Source organism: Pogoniulus pusillus, chromosome 11 (assembly GCF_015220805.1).
Source record: "Pogoniulus pusillus isolate bPogPus1 chromosome 11, bPogPus1.pri, whole genome shotgun sequence".
Taxonomy (NCBI): domain Eukaryota; kingdom Metazoa; phylum Chordata; class Aves; order Piciformes; family Lybiidae; genus Pogoniulus; species Pogoniulus pusillus.
The window spans coordinates 9,643,080-9,665,277 of NC_087274.1; the positions used below are offsets into that span (position 1 = coordinate 9,643,080).

At 54.7% G+C, this 22,198-nt stretch overlaps 1 protein-coding gene across 5 annotated transcripts in view; it reads right to left on the reverse strand.

The window, feature by feature from the left end:
- Positions 1-18,159: 18,159 nt before the first annotated feature.
- The window catches only part of SEC14L1 (SEC14 like lipid binding 1), a 54,417-nt gene continuing 50,378 nt past the window's right edge, over positions 18,160-22,198 (reverse strand). For 4 of the 5 annotated variants that reach the window (XM_064150929.1, XM_064150930.1, XM_064150931.1 and 1 more), the window contains 3 exons: positions 21,651-21,829; positions 20,773-20,874; positions 18,160-18,668 (listed from right to left, as the gene is read on the reverse strand). In XM_064150929.1, coding sequence (XP_064006999.1) covers positions 18,653-18,668; positions 20,773-20,874; positions 21,651-21,829 — 297 coding nt within the window. In that variant the 3' untranslated portion in view covers positions 18,160-18,652. Of the gene's footprint in view, positions 18,669-20,149; positions 20,875-21,650; positions 21,830-22,198 lie in introns of all 5 variants that reach the window. The other variant, XR_010303970.1, reaches the window with a different exon arrangement.

A 22,198-nucleotide genomic window follows, 5' to 3' on the forward strand; every position in this document is an offset into this window, starting at 1 on the left:
GGACACTTTCCACTAGCCCACATTGCTCAAAGCCTCATCACAGCCTGGTCTTAAACACTTCCAGGGATGAGGCATCCACAACTTCTCTGGGCAACCCATTCCAGTTTTCCACTGCCCTCATGGTAAAGAACTTCCTGATGCCCAATCTAGGTCTACCCTGCCCTAGTTTCAAACCAGCAGCACCCATCAGGGAAAGAGCCACAAACTGATGAACACACTGGGAAACACCAACCAGCACCACCAGACATGGAGGTCTCCAGCACTGGTGCACTTCAGTGCTGCTGTCTGCAGCTTGAGTCATTTCTGCAGAGTGGCTGTGTCCTGCATGACCTGGCTTGGGCAAAAGGGCCAGCCCTGGCTGACTGAGACAAAGAAAGGTGCTGGAAAGCAGAAGCTCTCCTGCCTGGGTGCAGCAGTGGCTCACAGCCTGTCTGCACAGCCCCAGTGATTTTTCACATCAGTTGTCTCCCCTTGGCTTTCACATCTCTGCTGCTATGGTTACCAAGAGCCTGCGAGGCTTTCAATCCCCCTCAGAGCAATGGAGGATTTCAGGGGTAATCTTGTTAAGAGATGAGCAATGAATTTTTCCAAAGGCCCTTTGCATGAATATCTCCTTCCCATTAGCTTATGTCCACTGACAGCAGGGAAAGCGGAGCGGGGGGACTGCGAGGGAGGGGAGGAACCAGAGGAGGATGAATGTGGTGATTTGTTTTCCACTGCAGCCCTTTGTGCCCAGGAGGATGTGCCTCAACACTGTGTTCCTCAAGGAGGGCTTGGCCAGCCAGCACTCAGAGATGGGCACACTCGTGGCTGGGTCTGGCAGAAAAGCCCCACACCTCGTGAGTCATGCATTGGACCATGGGGACCAGTTCTACGATGCCCTTCAAGTACTGGGTTCACCTCTGGGTCCCTCACTCCAAGAAGAACATTTTGGTGCTGGAATATGTCCAGAGAAGGGCAACAAAGCTGGTAAAGGGTCTGGGGAGCAGGCCTGTTGAGAAATGGCTGAGGGGACTGGGGTTTTCCAGCCTGGAGAAAAGGCTGAGGGGAGATCCTGTGGCTCTCTACAACTCCCTGAAAGAAGGTTGGAGCCCGGTGGGGTTTGGTCTCTTCTCCCAAGGATGAGAGGAAATGGCCTCAAGTTGCACCAGGGGAGCTTTAGGTTGGACAGGAGGAAAAACATCTTCCTGTGAATCAGATTCTTATTGAGAGATGAGCAATGAGTGAAAGAATTGTCGAGCCCTGGAACAGGATGCCCAGGGCAGTGGTGAAGCCCCAAGGAGGGAGCAGGGAGGGAGAACAGAACTGCTGGAGGAGAGGAGTGTAGGAAATGGGAGGAAGGACAAAAGGACAGGAACAGCGATAGGCAGGACCTGGGATGGGGCATGAGCAAACTGGGTGTGGGTTGGAGACAGGTGAAGCCCCACACTCAGCATTCACAAGCAGGTCTGGAGCAAGGAGAGTTTGGAGATGTGTCATAAGAGGGTCCTTGATCATCCTTTCCTAAAGCAAATACCCTGCATAGCATATGGAGTGGTGCAACACCTTGGAGAACGTGAGGGGTTGTCCCCAAGGTCCCACCTGGTGCTGGGGCACAGGCAGAGCAGGGGAGTTGGGCTTCATACGCCAGCTAACCCCTGCCTGCCTGCAGTCCCCATGGGCTGGGTAGCTTCAGCAGCCAGGAGAGGCCAGTTTGGGGCAGAACACTGGAAGATGGCAAGTACACCACTGCCTCCCACCATGTGCTGCTGGGGCAGAGCTGGGGAGCTGCAAAAGCTGCGACCAGGGGAGGGACAAGCACAGCCCAGGATGTGATGTGGGACACTGATGCCTCTTCCCTTCCTGATTGCCTTCCTGAGTCAGCCCAGAAGGGACAGAGCTCTTCTGCTGGAGGGATGTGAGCTGGGGTATCCCAAATCAAGGTCCTGATGTCCTGCTGCAGGTTTTGCAGCATCTTCTACCAATATTGGGTTTTGTGTTGTGAACAAGCCTCGTGTTTGGTGCCTTAAAGTGTTTGTGCAGGGGGAGCCCAAAGGAGCGTGTGACCCTTCCCCACCAGCCAGGTGCTCCTCAGCCCTGGTGCTGGTCAGGGCTCTGCTGCAGCACTGCGATGTGCTTCAGGAAGGCACTTTGCAAAGCTGAAGAACAGCCTGTGCTGTGTCTGGATGTCTTCATGCAGCTCAGCTGTCACGGTTCAGAGGGGATGGGGGCTGCCGAGGAAGCCAGGAGCAATGTTCTCCGGCATGGTGCCAGAGCTGCCAGTGCTGGGCACTGCTCCAGACCTGGACATGGTGCTCCAGTGACCTGCCCAGTGAGCAGATCAGCACCATGGTCACAGGGAGGTGAAGTTCTTTCCTGGCTCTGTGCATTGCCCATTGCTTGTGGGCAGTGAGATAGCCTTAGAAATGTGGCAGCAAAGAGTTTGCAGCACTGTGACTCATTTCCGTGAGCCTGGGACTGGGAGTTCATACATCACTGAGCCCTGCCATGGGGTGCCTGCTGTCCCAGCACCCCACAACAGGCCACAGAGGCAGCAAAGGCAGCCTGAATCCACAGGATGCTTCCAACCCACACCACCCACTTGTGCCTCTGCCTCCTGTTCCTGCCCATGATTAAATTCATGGTGTACGTGAGAGCAGCTGCATTTCAGCAGGGCTTGCTGGCGTGCCAGCTGAGAATGTGGGAAGGAAGAGGTCAGGAATGAGAAGCCCCAGCCAGACCATCTCCACTGTCCCAAGCTCTGCCCATCACTGCAGGCAACAGTCTCGCTGGATGAAGAATCACTTCTGACAACAACCTCACGGGGCTGAAGCATCACTTCTCTCAACTGGAATGAGCCCTGCATGGGAGACTAGGGAAAACTGGGAGAGGGCAGGCTGTGAGTGGCTTGCCCACTGCTGCCATCACAGGTTAGTGAAGCAGGTCCTGACCCTGACATGGGGACACGAAGCCGCACTGGAGAGGGTTAAACTTGCCTCGGGCGGAGATTAAATCCAAATGTCCTTTGATTTAGCGACAGGTGAGAGGAGAAACCTGAACCCGCATCTTCCCCCCGGGGCGCAGGGGACCGCAGAGCCCTGATGCATAGATGGATCATAGGTGGGGCTCCAGCCGCCTGTCTGGAACAGGCTGTCACCCACGCCTCCTGTTCCCAGCGCTGGCGAGGCCACCGCGGGGTACGTGTCACCCCGAGAGGGACAGCCTGCACCCTGCACTCGGCCCTGTCTCAGGGGGTACATGAGACTGACGGCAAGCCCAGGTCCTGCCCCGCTGCCCTCCTGTTGCCTGGAGACCCCCGGAGCCAGACGGGCTTGGTGGCTTCCTGAGAGGCTGTGGTTGCCAGGCAGGATTCGGTGGCAAGAGGTAAAGGCTGGGGTTTGCCTGCAGCCCTGGAGCAGGCGTCAGTGAGGCAAGGGGAGGAGAACGGGGCTGCATCTGGGCTCCTCTGGTGCCAGCAGAGCAAGGGTCTGGAGGAGATCCCAGCTGGCAGTGTTGACCACTCTGCAGGGGGACTGTGGGCATCCTTGTGACATGCCCCGCTCAAGGCAATGGGACCTCCCCGAGGACGGGGCTGGTCCAGCCTACAGCCAGACTCATGGAAACCAAGGGCACTTGTGCAGGTGCCAAGGAGGGAGCTGAGCCCTGCTGCCAGTCGCAGGGCTGGGAGAGCACAGAGGGAAGCTGACCCTGGCACAGGCGCTCCCCAGCTCAGCCCGCCTCCAGATGACCAACCTGTCCCACGCCAAAAAGGCCACCTCGGGTTTGAAAAGCCTCCTTGCCCCAAAGCCTTTTCCAGCTGCAGCCCCTGCGCCTCCCGTGGAGGGACTCGGCCAGCGCCGGCGCCGCGGCGGGGGGTGGGCAGGAGCCTGCGAACAGCCTGTACTAGACACCCCCGGTAATGAAATCCTGCCTCCCTGTAAACAAATCGCCTGCTGAGGACTGAAGGGATTTAGCCCAGCTGCTCTGGGGCTTGGAGCAGCTTCTCTAGCATCTCTTATCTTGCCCTGGCAGGGATTATTAGCTGGAGCGAAGAGCTCACCTCTCTCTGGGCCACCGACACCCTTTTCCCTCGGGTGACCTGGGGTGATGCTCCTGGGTCAGCAGGAGGTGAAATGGTTGGTGCTGGGGTCTCAGATCGGTGTCTCTGCAGCCTTGAGGTGCTGTGTGGGAGCAAGGCTCCAGCTCACCACTTTCTATGCAGGCTGCAGAGTCTCCATGCCTGGCTTTGCCCTCCCCATCGAGGAGGCAAGCCCAGCCCCACACATTCCCTCTCTAGACACAAGCATGTGGCTTTAAAGCAGCATTGATCTGCTCAGGGGCAATAAAGCTGGCAGCTGGATAGCTGCTGGGATACTACAAGGTACAGTGAGCAGCTGATTTCCCCCACGCTGCTCTAAGTGGGGCTGAACTTCCTCTTAGTTCAACCTAGATCCTCCTCTGTTTGGGGCTGAGCTTCCTCTTAGTTCAACCTAGATCCTCCTCTATTTGGGGCTGAGCTTCCTCTTAGTTCAACCTAGATCCTCCTCTGTTTGGGGCTGAGCTTCCTCTTAGTTCAACCTAGATCCTCCTCTATTTGGGGCTGAGCCTTGAACCTTCTCCATGTGGGCCTGACCCTCCTCAAACATGGGGTTGGACCTTCTCCACATGAAGCTTCTTCAGGAGCTGTATGGCTCCATGGGTGGGCTGGGAACAGGGAGGATGCTGTGACCATTCCCATGCCTGCTCCTTCCATTCACCCTTGGCCACTGTACATGAATCAGGGCAGGCAGCAGTGGGAGGCTCTCAGCTGTGTGGCTGATGCTGCTCTTGGTTAGAAAGCCCCAAATCAAGGCTGGGCTTGCTGTCCTGGCCTCAGGGTGCAGGTGGAGTGCAGGGAGAGAACCTGGGAGCAGACAGGGAGGTGGTGGGATGTTGACAGATAACTGGGGCTGAATATGAAAGAGGGGTGAGAAGGAATGGTAGAAAGTGTAACAGCATTGACCAGAGTGGGACTTGGCTGCTGTGAGCTGGGGGCTACCTGGCTATACATGATCCTAGCCTGCAGAGCAAGGTATCCAGGAGGGAAATGGCAGAAATCGCTAAGCACATGCCTGAAATACAGTGTAGAGTCCTGCCATTGCCCAGGAAGCTTCAGTGTGCTGTGAAGAGAGCTACTCTGGAGCCTCCAATGGATGAGTGAGGGAGCTGAGAGTGAATATGTGGTTTGCCATGGCAGTGTCAGAAGGGAGGTGGGAGCAGCAGCAGCTCCACAGCGTTAGCAAAGGTCAGGGGCATCAAGTTCTCAATGTGTCAGGAGATGCTCAAGACCCCAGACTCAGGAGATGGGAGCACAGAAGGGTGGCTTCGTGGCACCCCACCAGCTTGCTAGGAAGGCAGACCAAAGCCGTTGCCTGCCTTCACCGTTCAGAGTGCTCCTGCAGCCCGCGATGAGGCAGTAGCCGCTCTCTCGCCGGCTGGCGCTGCCCTTGTCACGTCTCTCCTCAGCTCCCGCGCAGCCAGGCTGCTGGCCCCGAGCGGCGCTGGCAGCCAAGCCGCTCCTGACCCGAGTCTTAAGTCGTGCCCTGGTGCAAAGGCAGGAGGATGCTCTGCTCTCGCCCTGCCAAGCAGCCACCTGGGGCTTTTCAGCCTGCATCAAAATGTCAGCTGTAAACATCCCCCAGCGCCGCCGCTGCCGCGGGAGGCTGCTGTCACTGCCCGGGGGCACCTTCCCCACTCGCTCTGCAGCCTCGGCTCCTTGGGCTGCCATGCCATGCCATGCCTCCTCTGGCCTTTCCCCAGTGACCTCCTTGTCCTTAACCAGTGAAAGAAACCTTTACCTCGCGGCAAAAGTGACCTCGGCGTTGTCCCACACGGGGGCTGAGTTTAGCTGCAGCCCTGTTTATGGTCAAGCTGCTCGCAGAACCACAGACCGGTGGGGTCGGAAGGGACCCCTGGAGATCATCTAATCCAACCTCCCTGCTGAAGCAGGGTCACTCAGAGCAGGTTGTCCAGGACCACAATATCCAGGCAGGTTTAATGGATGCTGTTTTGCTTCCCTAACTTTTCCCAGTGGTGCAGGACACTGCCAGCAGCTGTACAGCTGGGGCAGCTGAGGCAGAGGAGCACAAGGGCTTGTCTCAGGCCACTGCCAGGCTTGTCGTGGGGACAAGGACTAAGGAGGATTTTCTGGAACACAAGTACATGCTCCTTCCTTTGCAGGGCATGTGCAAAGGATGGATCTATTAGAAAGAGCAAAGCTGAGAAAAAGAAAACCAAATAAATGAGGTTTTCATTCATTTTATAAGGGAGCCTGATGCTCTGTTTGAGTGTGCCAGGGCAGCATGGGCTGCACATCCCCTGCCCTGAGCTGAGGGACTGGCGGTGCACACCAGCAGCTCCTTGGCTGCAACCTTCAGCTGCTGAGTGTCAGCATTTTAGGGGCAATGGTTTCAAACTGGGGAGGGACTATTGACAAGGTCTTGTAATGAGAGGACAAGGAGTAATGGGTTTAAACTGGCAGAGGGGAGATTTAAACTGGATGTTAGGAAAAGGTCCTTTACAGTGAGGGTGGTGAGACACTGGCACAGGTTTGCCCAGGGAAGTTGTGGCTGCTCCCTCCCTGGAGGTGTTCAACACCAGGTTGGATGAAGCCTTGAGTGACCTGTTCTAGTGGGAGGTGTCCTGCCCATGGCAGGGGGTTGGAACTGGATGATCTTTGAGGTCACTTCCAACCTAAACCATTCCATGGTTATATAAGAGTAGATATAGGTTGAATGCTAGGAACAAATTCTGCTCCATGAAGGTAATGGAACACTGGAATGAGTTTCCCAGGGTGATTGAAGTCCCATTCACAGAGATACTCGGGGTGAGGCTTGACAGGGCTCTGGGCAGCCTGATCTAGTTGAAGATGTCCCTGCTGACTGCAGATGGGGTTGGACTGGATGACCATAAGAGGTCACTTCCAACCCAAATCATTCTGTGATTTTGATCTGGCTTCCCCCAAAACCTTCCCTCATGTCCCGCTTGGGTTCAGAGGAGGAAACCTTTGCCTGCTCCCCACACACCATCTCTGCTCCCCAGCTGCCCTCTTGCCAGCATCACCATAAGGAGTCCTGACAGCACTGCTGGAGCAGCCACTGTCTGGGCTCAGACTGCTCCAGGGGCTCCAGCCCAGCCGCAGCCTGTCAGGAGTTGTCATTTTAAACCCTATTTTCTGTCAGTGGGTATCAGCAGCATCCTCCCTGCTCAGCCCACAGGCACCATCCCTGAGCTACTGCCTGCCCAGATCGATGTTCCTCCTCAGTCTTCTGGGCTTCTTCCTGAGCTCTCTTGGTTTCCCCAAGTTGTTTTGGTTTCAAAGGAAGGGTGGTGGTGGTGAGCTGGGAAATGGCACCTTCCCCTCACTGCCTGCCACTGGACCCTGCCTTTGTAGGACTCTGCCATGCCCCAAAGGATGACTCTTTGCTGGACCTCTGGTTTGCAGCACACCTTGACCACCTGTCACCAAGCTGCCAACAAAAGGCCCCTCTCAAGGTGGTTAGCAGAGGAGCTAGAGCCCTGTGTGAACACAGGTACTGGGGACTGTGCCCAGCTACCAGCTAAGCCAGGAGGAGTGATTCTCTGGGAACAAAAGACCCAAAAGCACATTTGCAGGAGGGGAGTGGAGGGCAGGGGACATTAGCTGACCTGCAAGTCTGGTGAGTAAAGGGGGGGGCCTCAGGGCTCCTGTCTCCACAGAGCTGGAGGGCACAGCTGTGAATCACTGCATCATCTTGCATTCAGAGTGCTCCTGAGTGCCTGTGCAGGGCTCTGTGGCTCTTTCTTGTCTTCAGAGATGGAGAACAATGTGAACTTCACTTCCATCAGCCTCCTCGGGCATCAGCATGAAGCAGAGATGAGCTGGCAGCAGTATGATGCCCCACACAGCTGCTTTCTGCTCAAAATCAGGTCTCATTTTTATCAAGGTCAGTGTAACTCCAGTGGCACCAGGAGGGGCAGGGATGCTGATATAGCAGCAGGGTTTGCAGACCTCTTTCATATCTCCCAAACAAGGCCACGCTTGCCCCATGGGTCAGGCAGGACCTCCTGCCGCAACCCACTGCCTTCATTCTTCTTGTGCAGTGACCTGTGTGCCTGCTCCTGAGTTTCTTTGCTCTCCCTTCCAGGAGGGTTCTCAAAACAATTGGCTGTGTTTAACCAGAGCTGATGGATGTGGCTTCTTGTTGTACTGATGCTGGCTGAGTTCCTTCTCATTTCACAGCAGGAATGTGGGAAGGCAAAAAGTCCCAGCTGAGGGCTGCAGGCCAGGGAGTGCTGCCAGAAACCTCTGCAAGGGGAAGAGAAGAGAGACTTTTTCAAGGTAAACTGAGGCAAGGAAGGGCAAGCACTGCTGTGTTCCCTGAGCAGCTTCTTTAAAGGTGAAAATAAAAGTGCAAAGCTGCAAATTGCTCTCTGGGCTGTGGACCCGACGCAGAGCTTCAATCTCCTTCTCTGTATGGGGCTGCTCAACCTGTATGAGGTCTTCTACAGCCTAAGGTCCAGCAGGGCTGTGGACACTGAGAGGAGGGCACTCAAAGATCTCTGAGGTGCTCCCAGTGCCATGCACAGCTGTGTAGGAGTGCACAGAGGTGTCCTAGAAGCACACTTTGTCCTCCTGAGTAGCTGCTCACTGGCACCTCGGTGTTCAACCCTGTCTGACTTGCACCATAGCCACTGACAGGCCAAATTAATCTGTGAAATTAATTATTCACCAAATCCACAGCCCTTCCCTGCCCTCTAGCAAGCTCCAGAGGAGGGATACAGACGGTCCTGGGGCTGCAGCAAAGCAGGAACAAAGACATCTTGCAGCTGGCGGCACTGCTGGACTCGGTAGTATCTCTCCTTGACAAAGCCTTTGCCGCTACCAGAGGACCGAAAGTCTGGGAGGGAGCATTTGTTGTGACCTGCATTTTAGAACTCTTAAATAGTGGGACTGGGACCGGTCCTGCCTGAGCCCAGGGAGAGGAGTTTGAGGCTCAGAGCTGAGAGACAAGCTCCGTCTCTACAGCCCTCCCCCCCCCCAGGCATCGCTCCTGGTGCAGGGAGCAGAGGGACGATTTGCTGGCGGTGCCCTCTGTCCCTCCGGAGCAGCACCAGATCTGTCTCCTCAGCCTGACTGACACCCAGGCAGCGCTGGTGGGGAAACCCCTGAGAGCCAAGTGCTGGGCAAGAGGGGCTGCAGCTGCGGGCACCTCGCACTGGTGGAGCCTTCTCCTGGCATAGGAAGGAGCCCTGCGAGCACATCAACCTGCAGCTGCCACAGGCAGACACCTGCTGTGATGCCATCTCCAAAAGCCATGCTGGCCCTGCCACCCCCTGGCTGCCCACTGCAAGGAGAGCAGCAGCCCAGGTAACGCCTGTGCCCCCCCCCCCCGCCCCGTTTCCCAGGGTGATGTGCCATGACTTGGTAGGACCCAGGAGGTGGGCAGGCAGCATCCACCAGACTGAGCAGAGCCCTGGCAGCCTGATCTTGCCTTTGGACTCGGGAGCATCTCCCAGTGACTGTGACTCTTCCAGGACAGCCCGTGGCATGTCCCCACCACCTCAGACACCTCTGTGGACATCCCTGTCCCAGTCAGCTCCACAGCTCCTGGCCGGCTCGGCCCAGCTCAGCTCACACTTGCTTATCAGAGAGGATCCGCCCGGGCGGAGCCCTTCGGTCAAGGCTGCTGTTTCTTGTCACTCTGTCACGCCGCTGAGTCGCGAAGGCAGCGCCGTGAAGCAGAAGTGACACATTCTGGCAGCTGCCATCTCCGGGAAGGGTTCAGCATGAAGGCAAAGCAGCCCTGCGGTGAGTTCCTGTGCCCGAGCTGCCGCCCTGCAGAGCCCAGGACGCTCCCGATGCCCAAGCAGGAGAAAACAAAGGGGAGGCTTTGTCCTAGATCCTGTGACGGGCATCAGCAGTGCGAGGTGACCTGGCACAGCCAGATGTGTTTGGCATCACCCTGTCCCTGCTGCCTCATAGGCTGGCTTTGCTGCTGCCCTGCCACCCTCCAGATGGCATAGTACGCGTGCCCCGGTGTTGGCAGGGCATGGCTGTGCGCTGAGCCCTGGACAAGGGCTGACATCTGCTGCTACTCCCAGCTGGGCTCAGAGAAAAGGGAGCTCCAGGGCTGTGTCAGCCTGTGAGGGAGGGGAGTGCTGCTTGCACAGACAGTGCAAAAGCACAGCGTCTGCAAAGCCATGGTGCCAGTGCAGAGCGAAGCGCAGTCACGAATGGGTTGGGTTGGAAGGGAGCTTAAAGATCATCTAGTTCCAAGCCCCTGCCATGGGCAGGACGCTTCCCACAAGCCCAGATTGCTCAAGGCCCCATGCAGCCTGGCCTTGAACATCCCCAGGGAGGAGGCATTCACGACCTCCCTAGGAAACCTGTCCCAGCATCTCGCCACCCTCACTGGAAAGAATTTCTTCCTGCTCTCCAGTCTCAAGCTCTCCTCTTCCAGCTTCGATCCATTCCGCCTCATCCTAGCACAACAATTCCATGTAAAAGTTCCCCCCAGGCTTTCTTGTAGCTCACTTCAGGGCCTGGAAGGCTATTCTAAGGTCTCCCTGGAGCATTCACTTCTCCAGCCTCAGCTCTTGCAGTCTTAAGGGCAGAGCAAAGCTTGCTGCTGAGAATTGGCTGCAGGGATGCCCTCCTGCAAACTCCTAGCTGCTGCCTGCTCCATCCTGGCTTGTTTAAAGCCCCCACCACTTCTCTTTCTCCCCATAAATTCATTTTTATATGGGGGGGAGGATACAGGCACTTTGTAAAGTGCATCTTTGTAAGTGCACATTACACACGGTGCACATGCAGTGTAAGTGCACAAAGTGCAGGCACTGTGTAAAGCTCACACCTGAAGATGTGGCTTCTGTGCTCTCACCCAGCACAGCTAAAGTAGCTTGGGATGAAGGACTGGAGAGGACTTGCTCTGCCCAGGGTGCTTAGCTGTGTGAGCCCCTGGGAGCCTGCAGACTGAAAGGCACTGGTGAAACGCTGGCACAGGCTGCCCAGAGAGGTGGCAGATGCCCCATGCCTGCAGCCATCCCAGGTCAGGTTCTCTGGGGCTCTGAGAAACCTACTCTAGTTGAAGCTGTCCCTTCTCAGTGCAGGGAGGGCTGGACTAGATGACCTTGCAGGAGCCTTCTGACCCAAACCATTCTGTGATTCTATGGCCAAGAAACCTCCTTGCCAAGAGGGGCTGCAGGAGGTCAGGAAAAGCACTCACACTGTCAGGAGGCTTAAATTTGCCACCAAGCTCCCCTGCTGCAGCCTGGATTCTGTTCAGCTTCAGTGTCCTCTTGCCCTCAGCCAGGCACTTACTTCCAGGGCTGCAACCTGCAGACAGCTGAAATGTATGACTTTGCCCTCCCTGGAGCTCGTCGGGTGAAGGCAGCAGCTCTTTGCTGTCTTCACCTGCTGAGATTGAGCTCTCCAGGTCTCTCCTTGCAAGCAGCTCTCCCTGAGCCTCCCTCAGTGAGCACTGACTCCAGCAGCATCTGCCCTCGGCTGCAGAGGCTCTCAGGGGCCATCAGCATCGCAGGAGCTGTCAACATCTGACGTCAGTGGCCTGACTCAGAGCCCCGAGGCCCTTCCTGCTCCATCCTCCCTCCCTGCCTGCCCCGGGATCTCCATGCTCTTCTGGCTTTCCCGGGGGAGGTCGGTATCTGTGTGCCAGATGTCCCTCCAGGTCCCCACAGTCTTTCTTCTCATCCCCAGTGAACTCCTTGAATCGATTTCTTCTCCCAGTGGTTCCTCCCCAAGGCTGGGTTAGGGCTGCCGTCAAGCTGGGCTGGAGCAGTGGATGCCTGCATCTCCTGGCTGATCTCCATGGAGAGCCCTGGGGCAGCTGTACAATCACAGAATCATAGAACCAAGCAGGTTGGAAGAGACCTCCAAGCTCAGCCAGTCCAACCTAGCACCCAGCCCTGTCCGGTCAACCAGACCATGGCACCAAGTGCCTCATCCAGGCTTTCTTGAACACCTCCAGGTGACTCCACCACCTCCCTGGGCAGCCCATTCCAATGCCAATCACTCTCTCTGGCAACAACATCCAGCCTAGACCTCCCCTGGCACAACTTGAGACTGTGTCCCCTTGTTCTGTTGCTGGGTGCCTGGCAGAAGAGCCCAACCCCACCTGGCTACAGCCTCCCTTCAGGTAGTTGTAGACAGCAATGAGGTCCCCCCTGAGCCTCCTCTTCTCCAGGCTAAGCAGCCCCAGCTGTGGGCACCAGCAGGTCCCCAACATGTCACAAAGCCCTGAAAGCTTTCCAGGAGCCCAGCGCTGTGTGGTGCCTGCTGCTCTATGCCTTGCCCACTCTGCCAAGCCCTCACTGGTTAACCTCTGTCCCAGCTCGAGCTCCATGTTGGGTCCTATGCCAGGAGGACCAGGACACCACAGCACCCTGTCCCTGTGCCGCCTGTGCCCTGCTCCTCCAGCACCCTGGGAGGAGTCCAGCACCACCCCCAAGAATGCTTTTTCAGGTCTGCACCCCATCAGTGCCCCACAGACCTGACTTACACCCATGAGCACTCCTCTGCCCCTCACCCTTGCCGAGGGTGAAGCAGTGCACACATGGAGGCACCACAGCCTCTGAAGCTCCACAGGTTTGCTCTTCTCTTTTGGGAGGCAAAGGCCCACCACTGCCTGTGGCACACATGCTGGGTGCTCTCCCTATGGCTCCCCCAGCAGTGCCATGTCCAAGTGGCATACTGGGTTGCTGTAGGGGTATCATGGGGGAGGGGCTGGAGGGGTCTGTGCATGTTGGCAGGGGGGTGATGTCTCTGCCAGAGCCAGCAGCTTGTCCCCACTCCAGCTCTCCCCGAGGAGAGCCCACAGGAGCCTTTTCTGCTTCTTTCCTTGTTAAATTCTTGTGAAGGACAAATGATGACCCTTGTCTGTGGCTGCCCAGAGCTGGCTCAAGGCATCAGTGTTGTCATGCCAGTGTGTCCTATTTCATCTTCTGAAAGGAAGGGAGGAGCTCACAGGCAGCTCTTCGGTAAGACTGCTGCAGAGGGGCTGATAAAATGGGCTGACAGAGAGCTGGGCACTGCCCTGGCTCAGGGAAACAAGTGTTTGCTAGGGAAAACCATGTGGGGAAGGCTGCCCCACAGGGACATCACCACCAGCTGGCCCCTCTAGAGAGCCACAGCTGCTCCAGGAGCTTTCTCCCCACTACAGCCTCATCCAGCAAGAAAAACATCTTCTGGCTGCTTTGCTTGGGTCTGGTCTGGGTGGCCATGGGGGGCTGTGGTCTCACAAAGCCACTCACCTCCAGCTCTGCTGGCTCCACGTAGGGTGCTGAGCCCAGGACAGGCAGCGTAGGCTCAGGCTGGTGCTGGTGGCCAAGCAGCAGTACCACAGCCTGATCTAGAAACTTGTCCTCATGGGTCCCTGTCCTCCAGGCAGCCCTCACCCCCTGGAGCAGTTTGCTGCTGGCTTTGGGCATGCAACATTCAGCAGGGCACAGGGGCTGGGCGATGTGACCACACCGTGAGTGAGCCCAGCCATGCTCTGCTGGAACAAGCCGTGATGGGAGGAGGTTTCTGGGAGCTGTTATGAAACAGATCCCTCAGCAACTGGTGAGGGATTTCAGGGAAATCTGCTGGAGCAAGAGCAATCAATTAACCACATTTCCAGCAGCATGTGTCCTGCGCCCTGGCAGATGGGCTCTGCGGCTCCAGCGGGGCCACCAAAGAGGAGCCAGCACAGTTCAGCCTCTTCAGACGGCCTGAGAGAATGGCCAAAGCTTCATGGGGGCATGTACTGCCCTGCCCATCATTCTCCAGGGCTGGTGAAGCCTCTGGCCAGGAGCTGGCAGTGCTGGGACCAGCTGTGGGGATAGCAGCAGGTCCTGCTCTTCTGGCGCTGGCACACACGCTTTGGCCCTGGGAGTCCTGCAGCCCCTTTGAGGCAGCACCTTGAGATGATGCAATTAATTACAGAAAGATTGGAAGAACTGAGGGGGAAAAAAATCACTTTGTCATCCCTCTAAGGGTTTTTTTGGGGAGGCCTTGCATGCACAAGCTGATAAAGAGCAGTGTGGCTGCAGAGGTCAAGCACATCCTTGTCTTAGGGTGAGCCCAGGACTGAAACCCAGCATGGTAACATACTGTGTGGGAACATCCCCACAGCCCTTTTCAGCTTGTGCCCAGTGATGGGAAGAGAAGATGGTCCTGGAGGGTCTGTGATAGCTCCTGTCAGGGGCTATGCTCCCTGCCCAGCTTCTCCCTGTGTCCCTGAAGCTCCAGAGTGGGACCTGAAGGGATACTCACACCTGCAGTCCCACGGGGCAGGAAGGACACAAAGGTTTACTGCAGGCACAGAGTGGTGGCCCTGGCTGATACCTGCCCTGAGTCACCTTATGGTACTCTGGTGAGGAGAAGTGGCTATACTTAAACTTTCCATCTTTTCCCTGTGCTCTTCCCCCTCTTTCCAGCTCTTTCCGTGGTAGAGTCCTGCACGTAATTAAGCTTCAGTGCTTAGTTCCAACCTGTTGCAGCTTCTGGGTGACTTCTTCCCAGGGCCATAGCAATAACCAGAATATTTTTTCACTTCTACAGGATTTCTCCCACCAGCTCCTCGAGGGTTTTCTCTAGTGTGGAGACACCATCTCAGGGTCTCTCTCCTGTGATATGGTGCCTGGTTTGGAAGAGCCTTTGTAGCAGCAGAGCAAAACGAGACAGGATGATGCTTGGAGGACACTGAATGTGCCAGGTGGTTTGGGGGTTGTACCACTGGGGCAGAGGGTGAAGTTGTGGCCACAGGATGAGGATGCTGGTGATGACCTGCTTAATATCTTTATTGATGATCTGGACCAGGGGACTGAGTCCAGCATCAGTAAGTTTGCAGCTGATGCCAGGCTAGGAGCAGGTGTGGAGCTGTTGGAGAGTAGGAGAGCCCTGCAGAGGGACCTGGCCAGGCTGGATGGGTGGGCAGGGGCCAGTGGGATGAGATTTAACAAGGCCAAGTGCAGGGTTCTGCACTTTGGCCACAACAACCCCAAGCAGCACTAGAGGCTGGGGCCAGAGTGGCTGAGAGCAGCCAGGCAGAAGGGAGCTGGGGGTGCTGGGAGAGAGGAGCTGAAGATGAGCCGTGCTCAGCACTGGTCAGGCCACACCCTGAGTGCTGTGTCCAGTTCTGGGCTCCTCAATTCAAGAGAGATGTTGAGGTACTGGAAGGTGTCCAGAGAAGTGCAATGAAGCTGGGGAGGGGCCTGGAGCACAGCCCTGTGAGGAGAGGCTGGGGGAGCTGGGGGTGTGCAGCCTGCAGGATGCTCTAGTTGGCTGGGTAGGGCTGGGTGCTGGGCTGGACTGGATGATCCAGCAGCTCTCTTTCAACCTGGGTGATTCTGTGAGCCTGTGACCCCTCCCTGCTCCTCTTTCCAAACCGGTTCCTCTTTTCTGGACACCTGCCTTGTTTTCGGCTCCCAGTGTGGACCAGTTTAGCCTTGGGGTGCTGGTGGGGCAGCAGAGTCCGGCGTGGACCGGGACAGGCGCAGCCTCGGGCGGCGGCGCGGGGTGCCCGTGGCCGTGCGTGGGCTGCTGGCACCATCTAGTGGGACTTCTGCCCGGGACTGGCTCTGCTGCAGCCATCTGGGTTTTGTGCCCTGTCCCTGGGGATGGCGGCGCAGCCCTAGACCCCCTCATCTGCCCTGCCTGCTGCCCCACTCCTGGGGTTCTCCCCCAGCTGGCGTTTCCAAGGATGCTTCCTGGGCAACCTGTGCCAGCATCTCCCCATCCTCACAGGCAAGAAATTCTCCCCAGTATCCGAGCTAAAGCTCTTTCAGTTTAAAACTGTTACCCCTCATCCTATCACGGCACTGTCTGATGAGAGCTCCTTCCCCAGCTCTCTTATAACCCACTTGAAGCAAAACAAGCAGCCAGGAAATCCTGAGCCTTCGATTTCCCAGTGCCCAAGCTCCCTACAACAGCACGAGTTGGTAAAATAAAGATCTTCCCTTCCCCTTTCCCTGCCTTCCCCAAAGAACAGGGAGATGCAAATTGATCTTTCTTGAAGGTCTAAAGCCAGAATGACTTTTGAAAGGCAGCCAAAACTCTTCAGGCTCTGGATTTTTTTCTCTCCAGGAGGCATTAAGCAGCCCCCAGCCTGAGAAGTAGCTCACACCTTCCTCCAAAGCTGCCGGCACTTTGCAGCTCCCGAGGAGCTTGGAGCAAAGCAGCTGGGGAGCAAGGGGCTGCAGGGGGGTGCTAGGCTGGCCCCAGCACACCTCAGGTACTCAGAGCACAGCACTGACAGGGATCTGAAGGCTCAGCAAGCATCCTGCAGCAGTTGAGTGCTGGCAGGGCTTGCAGAAGGCTTTCTTCTGTCATCATTTTATCTTCTCTGCCTGCCCAAGCACCAGAATTGACCATTCCTGCAAAGAGGTGGGAAGGGCAAGCTGGCTGCTCCTGCAGAATCATAGGGCTGTTTTGGTGGGAAAAGACCTCATCGAGTCCAGCTGTCAACCCAACACCACCACCATGACCATTAAACCATGTCCCCAAGTGCCACGGGCACAGGCTTCTTGAACATCTCCAGAGGTGCTGACACCACCACCTCCCTGAGCAGCCTGTGCCCATCCCTGACCACTCTCGCAGCAAGGGAAAATTTCCTGATATCCAACCCAACCCTCCTCTGGCATAACTTCAGGCAAGTTCCTCTCCTATCACCTGGTAGTAAGAAGAGACCAACCTCCACCTCTCTCCAACCTCCTTCCAGGCAATTGCAGACAGCAATAAGGTCTCTCCTCAGCCTCCTTTTCTCCAGCCTAAATCAGCCCAGTTCCCTCAGATGCTCCTTCTGAGACCTGTTCTCCAGGCCCTTCACCACCTTTCAGGAAGGATGCAGTGGAAGGCTCTGAAATGGCAGTTCAGGACATTTCACCTCGGGTGAGTGAGAAATTCAGAACCCCTCACCCTGGAGCCACTGGCAAGGTCTGTTTGCAAATCAGGACGGACACCATGAACTTCTAGCTGGAGCAAGGGGAGCCCTTAGGGAGGGCTGGCAAGGGAGGCAGGGGAAGAAGGGCAGGTGAAATCTTTTCCAGGAATTTTGCTTTGTCTGAAGAAGTTAAAAAGGCCACTCCACCCCCCAAATAGATGATTCAGCCAAACACTCTTCCAAGAGGAGCTGCACAGCAGAGTAGCCCTGGCCCACCCTGCTCAGCCGAGCTAAGGTCTGAGGCTCTTAGCTCTGTTGCCATATCGAGAGGAGAGCACTGATAAAACAAGGCAGCTTTCCCTCTGCCTCCCTGGGCACAGCACAGCTCACAGCCAAGGCCACCTTCTTGCACGATGTCTTTTCAAGGGCTTTTGTATTTAGCAACATCCAGAGCAGCAGTGAGCCTGGTCCATGGTAATTATGGTCTGGCATAAAAATATTGGCCACGTGTTAAAACTTGAAGTAGGTCAGACAACCATCTGGTCTTGCTGCCAGATCTGCAGGGCTGTAGTATGAGAGTTTCCTTTTAGCAGCTTCACAGCTCAGATAAAATTGGAAGGACCAGCTGTAAATGGATGCTGTAAAGGGATGCTTCAGCCACTGCTCCAGCTCTGGGGGTTACAAAGAACCACAGCCTGACAGTCATTGGCTTCTGGCTTAAAAATAACTCAAGCTTTGACTGCCTCTGCTAATAAAAATAATACCTTCCCTGTGATTGTCCCAGCCTCCTACCCAAGCAGGGGTCAGAGGTGGGGACAGCTGAGGAGCTGCTGTCCTGCAGGCTCACCCCTGGGAGGAGGCAGTATTGACCCCTGCTCCTCAAATGAGAGAAAAAAAATCGTACCTGGAGTGTTAAATTTCAGCTTAAACCCCCCAAAACCAACTCCCGCCTTGCCCCAACTTCCTTTCAGGGAGATGCAGAGAGCAATGAGGTCTTCCCTCAGACTCCTTTTCTCCGGACTAAACCACCCCAGTTTCCTCAGCTGCTCCTCACAAGACCTGTTCCTCCAGACTCTTCACCACCTTCCAGGAAGGATGCAGTGGGAGACTTTGAACCGGCAGTTCAGGACCCTTCACCTCCCTTGTTCCCTCTAACAGTGCTGCCCCCTGAGCTGCTCTGACAGAGCTGAGTTCAGCTCTGCAGCAGGGGAATGAAATAAAGATTCCTTTCTCTTTTATTTCCAAACGGTTCACATTTATTGATAACGATAAAAAAATCTTTTAAAGACTTATCTGTATTTTAATTACCCAGAATGAGGTATTATGTATACAAAACATTTACAGAATTTGATATGCAGTTCATGAGTACAGACAGAGAAGAGCAGAGGGATGCTGCTAACAGGAGAGGAGCCAACAGAAGAGTCATTGGCTGAGAGGAGGAAGAGGAGCAATAATACCACACAAAAGAAAGAGCAGGGTATGGGAAATCAATGAGACTGCAGTGATCGAGTCATATTGCCACAGCACTTGGCTTGGAGGAGGACTAGCTATTGTTTCTCTGGAGTTTTATCTCCCCAGCTGTTTGTGCTGTCATGTGCTTTGAGCTCAAGAAGAGCAGGAAAAACCCAAAGTGCCACTTTTGAGCCAGCTCAAGTGAAAAATGAAAGAGAGATCTTCGGCCTTGAAAAGTGACTGCAACTCAAAAAGGTCTACAAAGCCAGACACCGCTGGACAGCTGTGGAGTGTCGAATGAAGCAGTTTCTTTACAGTTGTCAGCAAAATCGCCATCTGAGAGAGAGAGAGAAAGAGAGGGGACCACTTCAGCCCTGACAGCCTGGCAAATGGGAAGTGGCACTTGCAAAGAGCCATCAGCGGCGCTAAGTCAAGCTCCCTGTGCCTCCTGCCGCACTAACTCCCCTGGTGCTTGGCAGTGCTGGTTCCTGCACGTCAGGCATCAGGCCACCTCACCTCCTCAGCAAGCTGGGGTCCTGCTAGCAGACAGCTCAGCAGCAGCCTGAGAGCCTCGGTGTGTGCAGACACCAGGAGAGGAGCTGCCTGACACTGAAGCGAGTGGCCTGACTCACACAACAGCTCACTGTGGCAGCCTAAGTGCCAGCCGAACCTCCGCCTTCAATGTGCACAGAGACAAAGCAGACCAGTTTGGCTCCGTTCAAGGAGAATGGCTTCTCAGCAGCTCTAAAGCTGATACTGAAATGCTTCTGTCAGCCCTGGTCTGCAGAAGTGCTGCTACTCAGAGGTTAAGTGTAACCTGCCTCTTAGAAGCTCTGCAGTCATAAAGAGCCCAGAACCAGGTTTCCTCAGGCAGGGCATCTTCAAAGAGTTCTCCATTGAATGTGCAAGACCTCCATAAGCTCCTCTGCCACCTCCCCACAGCGGTGCTGCCTCCACAAGCTCTCCTAGAGTCCATCCAGCATGCTGGTTGGGACTGCAGCCAGCACAGTGCCTCCATTTTGCTGGGATGGACACCTTAGCTCTAAGACAATGAGGAAAAACCAGGCAGGGTTTAAATATGCATCTTCTTCTGCATCTCAGACTGAAATCACCTCTACTCCACTGCCAGGAATGGTCTATGCTCAGCACTTCAGTTTTTTGTGCCCCGTGCTAGAGAGAGGGCTCCAAGTGGAAGAAATCAGACAGCCCTTAGCAAAGACTTGAAGTGGCACTGCTTGGGCAAGACAGGGACAAAACTCCAAGATGGCACTTGGCTGCTGGAGTGGCAGTGATGAATATGGTGGAGCAGGCACTGCTCAGTCCTCCACTGCATCCCTCAGAGGGAAGCTCCCTGGGGGCCCTGCCTGCCTCAAAGCTTCCGCTGCTCAGAACTGAAGCACTCTGCTGCTGCCGGGCAGAGGGGAGGAGGAGAGAGGGATTGGAAAGCACACAGGAAGGATGTGAGCCAGACCTTCTTAAGAAGCAAGCTTAAGCTTTGCATAAATTCCTGTTAAGAACAGAGTCTCAGTACAATGAATTCCCGTGGAGTGAAGCCCCAGCACAGAGCTGGGCACAGATCCTCAGAGCAACTCCGGCTCAGGCATGAGGCAGCCAGGGAGAACCTGCTCTCTGCCTCTCCCTCCGCAGTGCTTCCAGTGCAAATCCAAGGAAAAGAATTAATTGCTTTAACTCATCAAGACTCAGAGCTCAAATTCCATCCCTCCCTCCCCCCAAAAAATGTGCTCATACAAAAGGTTTTGAAGTTGACAGCCAGGCCACAACTCTGTCGGCCTGCTTTGAAAAACAAATGGACTCACAAAGTCAAGTATCCAGCAACTGCTTTTCTTTGTCTTGGACATCGCTTGGTGGCAATGGAGAAGAGTTTGCAGCACTGGAAGATCACAGGGGGTGTCTGAAGATGGCAAGATATGTCCTGACAGGAGACTTGCAGTTGATCTCTAATGCACTACAGAGCATTTTTGGTAGGGTTTTTATCTTTTTTTCCCCCCTCTTTTTTCTTTTCTTTCTTTTTTGCCCTCCTCTTTTTCTTCTTTTTAACATTTACACAGGTAAAAAAACCCTGATCCTTAACTGCTGCCCTGGTTATTTTGCCTTTCAGTGAGAGCCCTTGTGTTCGGAGTTAGGAGTTGTGCAAGCAGGCTTGCAAAAATACTTATGGCTGAGTTAGGCAAAAAAAAAAATTAAACACAACCAAATGGGTTAAAAGTGAAGCTGTTGGATCTAACAAAGACCAAAAAATCACTAAGTTTAAAATTCAAACAGCTACTTGACTATCTATAAAAGGCTTTTGTGGAGTGGGGTTTGGTGGGGGGGGTTTTTTTTTGCACAATTGCCAGTTGAATATGGTGTATTGCAGTCAGTGCCACAGGCGAGGGTCCAGCCATCTCATCCATTTGCTTTTCATCTCTTGTGGCACTACCTGGAAATCATGGAGCTGGAATGCGACTGGCTAGAAGAGGTGGTGGCAGCACTGAGCTGGGAGAATCCGCTGTGGCTTGATTCAAGGCTGGTCATAGATCCCCTGCAACAACAAAACGAGGTAGTTTTAAGCTCCAGGACAGACAAAGATTGGGATTTCTGCTATGTAGCTTTGTGGGATTTGTCTGCAGGCTGAACAAAAAGCAAGGAGCAGTTTTGGGGCAGATACTTCAAAGTTTTTCAGCCTCATCATAAGATAGGAGAGGAGATTTAAACTGGAGGTTAGAAAGAAATTCTTTACAGTAAGGGCTGTGAGACACTGAAATAGGTTGCCCAAGGAGGCGGAAGTGTTCAAGGCCAGGTTGGATGAGGCCTTGGAGCAACCTAGGCTAGTGAGAGGTGTCCATGCCCATGGAATTAGATCATCTTTAAGGTCCCTTCCACCCCAAGAATCTATAAATAACAAAGATACTGAAAACCCTCCTGCAGAACAAGAGATGCTGTTCAATGAGAACGAGGACTTCTTCCAGTCAAATATCAACTAGCAGGCAACTGAACTGACTCATCTCAATTTGAGCTGCACCCATTGCTGCGTGGCAACCTGCCAAGCTCGACAACTCACACAATGCTTTCAAGGCAGAGGGAAGTGGCTACTGATGATTACAGTAACTAATAAACAGCTCTGATGCATTAGTTGCCCCCAGTGCCAGCACTGGCTGAATAATTGTGGGATGCCTGGGTGGGGAGAGGTTTGAGGCCTAAGACAACACAAGCCCTTACAATTGATTTGTATTTAGGTGAACTTAACACTAGATTGCTCATCTAAGCATCAGAGGGGTTTGACAACAGCTGACCTCCATGAACCTCAGCCAGACATACCTGAAATCTTCAGATCCTATCACTTCTGTGTAGTACATCACTTTGCATTTGTGAGAGGAGACCTGTAGAGATGCTAATACATCATCCACACGAGGCAGGTTGGTTGTAGCACAGGCAGGCATGTTATGGAACTTCCACTGGAGGATGTAGAAGCCAGGCCACCTGGTCACGTGTGATCCCTGGAAGCAACCACAACCAAAACTCAAAGTTAGCTTTGTTAACACCAAGATGTGCAGGCTTGACATTCCTTTTCCAAGCTTAGAAAAAACTGCCTACGTGCCCACCGTGGGGTTTTTTTCCCTCCTGTGCCTGTCTTTCAGCTCCTCAACCCACTGGCAGTGCTGGTCACCCCTCCCCACACAGCATGCTGGTAGAGCATCAGCAGATCCTCCTACTTTTTTGACAGTGTCAAAAGGTTAGGATTTAAATACATTGTGAGGACAAAGTACTTGTTTGAAACAAGAGCCCTTTTCCCCCCATCCCCCAGTTATTTAATGTCTGTCCTTTGAGATTCTGGAAAGAGCTGTCAAGGCTCCTGCCTCACAAAG